Source organism: Bos javanicus, chromosome 16 (assembly GCF_032452875.1).
Source record: "Bos javanicus breed banteng chromosome 16, ARS-OSU_banteng_1.0, whole genome shotgun sequence".
Taxonomy (NCBI): domain Eukaryota; kingdom Metazoa; phylum Chordata; class Mammalia; order Artiodactyla; family Bovidae; genus Bos; species Bos javanicus.
The window spans coordinates 51,023,722-51,030,114 of NC_083883.1; the positions used below are offsets into that span (position 1 = coordinate 51,023,722).

General features: G+C 62.5%; 1 protein-coding gene across 1 annotated transcript; it reads left to right on the plus strand.

Moving 5' to 3' along the window:
* Positions 1–3,387: 3,387 nt before the first annotated feature.
* On the plus strand, positions 3,388–5,768 carry HES5 (hes family bHLH transcription factor 5). Its single transcript, XM_061382989.1, has 3 exons — positions 3,388–4,325; positions 4,417–4,582; positions 4,806–5,768. Exons 1-3 carry the CDS (start codon positions 4,086–4,088, stop codon positions 5,081–5,083), a joined length of 684 nt encoding a protein of 227 aa, XP_061238973.1. The 5' UTR covers positions 3,388–4,085; the 3' UTR covers positions 5,084–5,768.
* Positions 5,769–6,393: the final 625 nt, after the last annotated feature.

Genomic DNA, 6,393 nt, shown 5'->3' on the forward strand with positions numbered 1-6,393 from the left:
AGCCCAGGGCGAGGGCCATGGCACAGAACAACCCCGGGGGCACCCATCTCTGCCCTGTGCACAGCCTGGGGTCCTTGTGGTGGCCCTGGATGTGGGGGCACCATTGTGGATAGTGGAATCCCTGCTTTCCCAGAAGACCAGCCTTGTTCCTTACCTGCCCCAGCCTGCCCACGCCCCACATGCCAAGGAGGAAACCCTCCTGTACCTGAGACACTGGGGCTTCATACAGCCCTGTGGACGGCACAGCCTGTTAGGGAATCTGGCCCCAGGCAGGGTGGAAGGCAGTCTGGAGCTGGGCAGAGGCCAGTGGGTATGGCAGTGTCCCCTCCAGACCAGTCCTGCCTGCAGGGCACTGGGAGGTCCGGGGCAGAGTCGCCTGGGGCCAAATGCAAGGCTGGGCAGGAGTGAATGTGTGGCTCTTCTTCAAGCAGTCCTCCTTGTTTATATATGTTTTTAAACTGTGGTGAAACACACGTAACAGTGGAGTACCGTCTCAACCATTTTCAAGTGCACAGCTCAGTGCCATTGAGCACATTCACATTGTTTATGTCTCCAGAATGGTCTCACCTTCCCAGATCAAAGCTCTGTCCTCATCACTCACTCAATCCCCACACCTTCCCCCTCCCCCGACTCCCATGCTCCTGCTTTGGCCTGTGTGTCTTTGACTCCTCCAGAGACCTCAGAGACGTGGAATCACATAGGATGTGTCCTCCTGTGTCTGGTTTATTTCACTGAGCTTCGTGTCCTAAGGTCCATCCACGTTGGAACAGGTGTCAGGACCTCCTCCGTTTCAGGCCGGACCATATTCTGTCATACAGATGAATCACATTTTGCTTACCCGTTCACCCACTGATGGACACAGGTTGTTTCTGCCTCTTGGCAACTGTGAACATGCTGCCGTGAACACGTTTCAAAGGGTTTCCTTGAGACCCTGCTTTCTATTATTTTGGGTACAGAGCACGAGTGGAATTGCGGGGTCACGTGGTGATTCTGTTTAACTTTGGAGGAACAGCCACACTGTTTTCCACACCACTTGCACCATTTGCCCTCCCAACAAGAAGACCTCCCTGGACACGGGGAGCAGATGCCTCTGGAGCACGCGCCGCCCCCACCCCCACCATGGTGCTCTTGGCTTTGCAGTCAGCCTGGGAGGGGTGGACTTGGGGTGTGGGTTACTTAGAAATGGGTTGTGGTCCTAGATTACCGAATTCTAACATAATCACACCCAGCTAGTGTGTTTGGCCTGAGCCTCCATATCCACAGCAAGGTGCCTCAGTGGTTGTTCCCAGACACCCCACCCCAGACTTAGTGAGCTCTCCAGGATGGCGGCAAGACACGCTCCCCTCTCTCCTCCCCAGCTGCTGGGGGCTGCCGAGGCAAAGGATCTGATCCCCTCCACACCCTGGGCTGCCTCTGCGCTAAGACTGCCAGCCAGGAGCAGCCCTGGGTTCTCCCCCTGCCCCCAAACCCTCCCTCCTCGGCAGCCCCCCCAGGCTGCTGGGCCACTCACCTCGGACGTGTGAGCCGGGAGCCCAGCGACTTTCCCACACTTTGGCCCCATTCACAGTGTTAAGCGGCCCACAAAGGCCAGGCGTGTGCCTCGGAGGCCGCGCTGCCATCTGGCCCACACGCGGGGAGGGAGCCAGCGAGCCTTTCATCCGGCCGGGCTGAGATTTAACACCATTCATTTCATATTTCCCACAACTCAAAATTGGATCAAAGCTGCTCCTGTCAGGGGGAGGGGGTGGAGGGAGGGAGGAGGCATCTCCCCCACAGACCACCCGCCACCCTCACCTCCACCCCGGCCCACTGCAGGTGGGCATACAGTTGGGGTGGTGGGGGCCGGACCACTTCTGCTGGCACGTGTCTCCTCTGGGCCAAAAGCTGGCTCAGGGGAGGCAGCCAGGGCAGGGCACACACCCCCAGACAACTGCCCCTCCAAAGCCAGGAGGCAGGGGACAGGTCCCAGCTTGGGTGCTGCTCTCAGTTCTGGGCAGGACTCTGGGGCGCCACTGCCAGCAGCCGGACAGTCAGGCATATGTGGGCTCAGGTGGGGGCTGCAGCCACAGCCCACCCCTTACTCCTGCGTTCCCTTTTCCTGACCAAGCTCCTCCTTGGCACCGGGTGCTGGGCTGGCAGGGTGTGGGAATGGGGACACAGGAGACTCAGCCACTCTGCTCTCCACCCACAGCCTGGCCCCCAGGGAGTCCATAAGCAGGCCAGCTGCCCAGCACAAGCCCTACTTTGGCTGAGCGTCACCAGGTCCCCCTTGTAGCCTGTGGGAGCTGCCAGATGGACTGTGGAGCAAAGCACAGAGCCTCTGTCCTCCGCACACCCACCCCCATTTTGCCCAGGTACCCTCTGCCCTTTGGCATCAACCAGATATGGCCAGATATCTGTGGCAGGGGTCCCCCTGCTCAAAGAGGAGCCCAGGCCCAAGGCAGGAACCTCAGGGTCACCTGCATCCCACAGCCAACCTGGGCCTGTGTCCCCTTCAGGAGAGGTGCTTCAGGGGAGAAGCAAGTGCCAAAGGGTGAAGGTGGGCTGCCTTCTATCTCGATCCAAAGTCATCTGACATTTCCACCCCCAGAGCCCCTCACCTAATCCATCCCAGCGGTGACCAGGGGCTCTCAGGGCTGTCTTGGGCTGACTCCAAGCCAAGCCTGCCCACTATCTTCCTGCTTCCTAGACAGGGCCCTCTCTGGGTCACCAAAGGCTTCCTGTGCTACGTACTTCTTGAGCAGGTCCACCAAGCAGGCCACTCAAAGCTGCGAGTCCCTGCCAAGACCTTTGTTAGGGCCCTGCGATTCCCAGCCGCACTCAGAGGTGGCTGCTGTCCAGGGAACTGTGCTCCTGGATTTGAACTCCAGCTAATGTGCCCTGATGCCAACTGCTGGCTCCCAGGACTGAAGCCCTGCTCCCCCTTAGACCTTCTTGGATCCTGCCCTGCCCCTAGAAGGCAGGCCCAGCCCCACCCCCTTGCTCAGTCCCTACAGAACGGGATTCCTGGCTGCAGAGAATCAGAGGACAGTGACTATTCTGGGTGGAGGGGTGCTCCAAGCAGCCACTCCCCTAGGACCCAGGGTGGGGCTGGCCCCCAAGTTGTCACTGGCCCTCAGCTGGGCTGACCAGGGACCAGGATCAGCGGTTCCGCTAGTGGGTCTGAGCTGGTACAGCATTTGTGTGAGCTCCAGGCCGGGGCCTCATATCTGCCTCCTGGCACCCCTTCCCCACCACTGGCAAAGTGCTTAAGGACAGCAGACCTTATAGGTGCCCCCAGGGCTGAAATAGGACAGCACGTGGCTGAGGCTTTCCCCCCGTCCCACAGGAGCAGTGACCACACACCTGTAAGGAGCATGCCTGGAGCCACTGTGACGGCCAGCCAGATGGGGGTGGGGTGGGGCCACGCTGGCCACCTGTTGGTTCAGAGCACCCCAGATGCTACAGCCTGATAAGCCTTAGCTCCCCAGAGGAGGGGGCGCAGAAGCTCCTGGAAGGCATCTCAGGGACTCTGGCTCCCTAAAGCTACCCAAAGCCCAGCCTAGGAGGTGCAGCGGCCCATTTTCCAGCTCTTAAGTCACATGTCCCAGGTGACAGCCTGGGGACTTGCCACATATGCCAGTAGGTCTGATGCTGAGAGCCCCCCTTCCACCTGAGCAGAGGGAGGTGGCTGTATCTGCTTCCTCCGTTACCCCTCCCCTGAGGGCAGCAGGTCCCTGCTTGGGAGGGTGTCCATCCCTCTGGAAGCTGCCGCACTTGTACATTCTAGAGCTCTCTCCGTATCTGCGCTCCTGTCCTCTGCAAGCCAGCAGCGCGGAGTCGCTGGGGAGGGGGCTGTAAGGAGAGAGGGGGACTGGGGAGGCGAGGGGCGGGGAGGGCGCCGCTCCTTCCTGCCCCCCGCCCTCGTCCCTGCGGCCTGGGAAAAGGCAGCATATTGAGGCGCGGGGCTCCCAGCATCAGGCCCCGGGATGCTAATGAGGGCGAGCGCGTTCCCACAGCCCGGACATTGTGCCGCGCGGCCCACCTGCTCCTCGGGGAGCGCCCATTGTGCCCGCGCCAATTCACAGGCAATTTAGCGTGCGCTAATGGGCCGGCGCCTTTGTGCGGCCCGCGCCGTCATTGGCCGCGGAGTGTGGGAACGGCCGCGGCACCCGGGCCCCAGGCGCCAGCCCGCCGCCCGCGCCTATATAGGGGCCGGGATCCGCGCCAGCCCGGGACGCGCCAGCTCCGCTCCCTGCCGCCTTGCCACCTCGCCTCTCCCCGCGCCAGGCATGGCTCCCAGCACCGTGGCCGTGGAGCTGCTCAGCCCCAAAGAGAAAAACCGAGTAAGTGCGCGGCCGGTCTGGCGCGCGGTCCCCGCGACCCCTGCGCTGGCGTGGCCCGAGCCCGGCTGACGCCCCCTCCTCCCGCCTGCAGCTGCGAAAACCGGTGGTGGAGAAGATGCGCCGCGACCGCATCAACAGCAGCATCGAGCAGTTGAAGCTGCTGCTGGAGCAGGAGTTCGCGCGCCACCAGCCCAACTCCAAGCTGGAGAAGGCCGACATCCTGGAGATGGCCGTCAGTTACCTGAAACACAGCAAAGGTGAGCCGCCCTGCGTCCAGGAGTCGGGCCGCGCGACCGGCTCACCGCCGCCCCGCGCTCCCTGACCCTTTTCACCGGCGCCCTGCTCATCGCTGCCCACCTCCCTGCGCCCCCAGTCCCGTTGCCCAATCCCCCGCTCCCCGCGCCCCGGCTCACCGCGGTCCCTGCTCACCGCTGTCCCCGGGCCCCGGCCCCCGCTCACCGCGGTCCCCGCTCCCCGCAGCCTTCGCCGCCGCCGCCGCCGGCCCCAAGAGCTTGCACCAGGACTATAGCGAAGGCTACTCGTGGTGCCTGCAGGAGGCCGTGCAGTTCCTGACGCTGCACGCGGCCAGCGATACGCAGATGAAGCTGCTGTACCATTTCCAGCGACCCCCGGCCGCAACCGCTGCGCCCGCCAAGGAGCCCAAGGCGCCCAGCCCCGCGCCTGCGCCTGCTCCGGCCAAGGCCGCCACTGCCGCCGCTGCTCGACAACCCGTCTGTGGCCTCTGGCGGCCTTGGTGACCAGCGAGACCGCAGGCGGCCGCCCAGCCCCGAGGACAAGAGGGCCGGGGCGTTCCTCTGGCAGGGGAAGAGCCTTCCCATCGGCTGTGCGGCCTCAGGCTTGGATGCACCCCTTCTCCGGAAGGCTCTCTCTCTCCAGGCTGGCCGGCCAGCAGGAGAGTCATTCTCAGAGAATGCGTGCAGAGTCCTTGTCATTTAGGACAATCGGGCCCGTCTTCTGCCAAATGTCTGACCCTATGGGGTTGCTCTATGTTTGCATTTCAGCAAGTGACTTCTGGGAAGTCCCCACTGCAGGGGTTCTATGATATTTGTAGATGGCGGGGCTCGGCCAGCCGGCGCCCCGAGCTGTGTGTAGAGGGCTTTCTCAGATCCGGTGCTGCCGGCCGCATTTGCCTTTTGTGAAGGCGGAACTCACGGTGTATCCTCATAGGAAGGAGAGCGTCAGCCAGGATGGGCGTGGGGCTAGGCAGAGCCAGGCCAAAAGGCCCTACATCTGCTTGGTTGTCTGGTCGGGGCTCACAGTGGGCTGCGTGGGGCGGGTGGGGGTCTCCGCCATGATCCTTAAAGGATTTCTGTGTGGGTGGGTGCACGTGGGCACGACTTTGTACTCAGAATTTGAACTCTCGGTCATGTGGGAACCACAGGGCTGTTCTGGAGACTGATAATAAAATCTGATTGTTCAGCCCTCTCGCGATCTGTCTCTGTGCCGCACACATGTCCTTGGTAGCCACCAGGCAGGCGGGTTGGCAGGGATGCAGAGGAGTAGGCACTATTGTGATATATGCAGCCACAGGTGGGCGCTGTCCTTGCTAATGACCCCCTGGACACCCGAAGAAGGGCTGGGCTCCGGCTGAGGAGGGAGGGAGGAGGGGGAAGCAGAGGAGAAGCAGGGGTGCTAGGAAGCAGGGTTGACCGGCAGGGAGGGAAGAGAAGCTGGGAATGAGGAGTGAGGGGACAAGTAGGTGGGGCCGGAATGACTGGGAGTCAGGGAAGCAAGGGAGAGGCAGGCTGGAGGGGAGAGGGTCTCTGAACACCTTGGGTCCCCTTGTGCAGTAAGGGGGCGTGGGGGGGCGCCTGGGTTCCTGCCTTAGACCTCTCACTAGCTCTCTGCAGGTGGGGGTGAGAGTGGAGGCTAAAAGGGACCCCATAGCCTGAAGCACTCTCACCGCAGTCAAAGGGGTTTAGTCGTGCCAAACACGAAAGACATTCCCCTCCACGGTCCTCCCCACACATCTGGAGCCCCTGTGTCCCTGGACCAGCCCCTGGGGCACCTTCCTGGCCAGCCCAGAGGTGGCTGGCCTGCCTCCCTG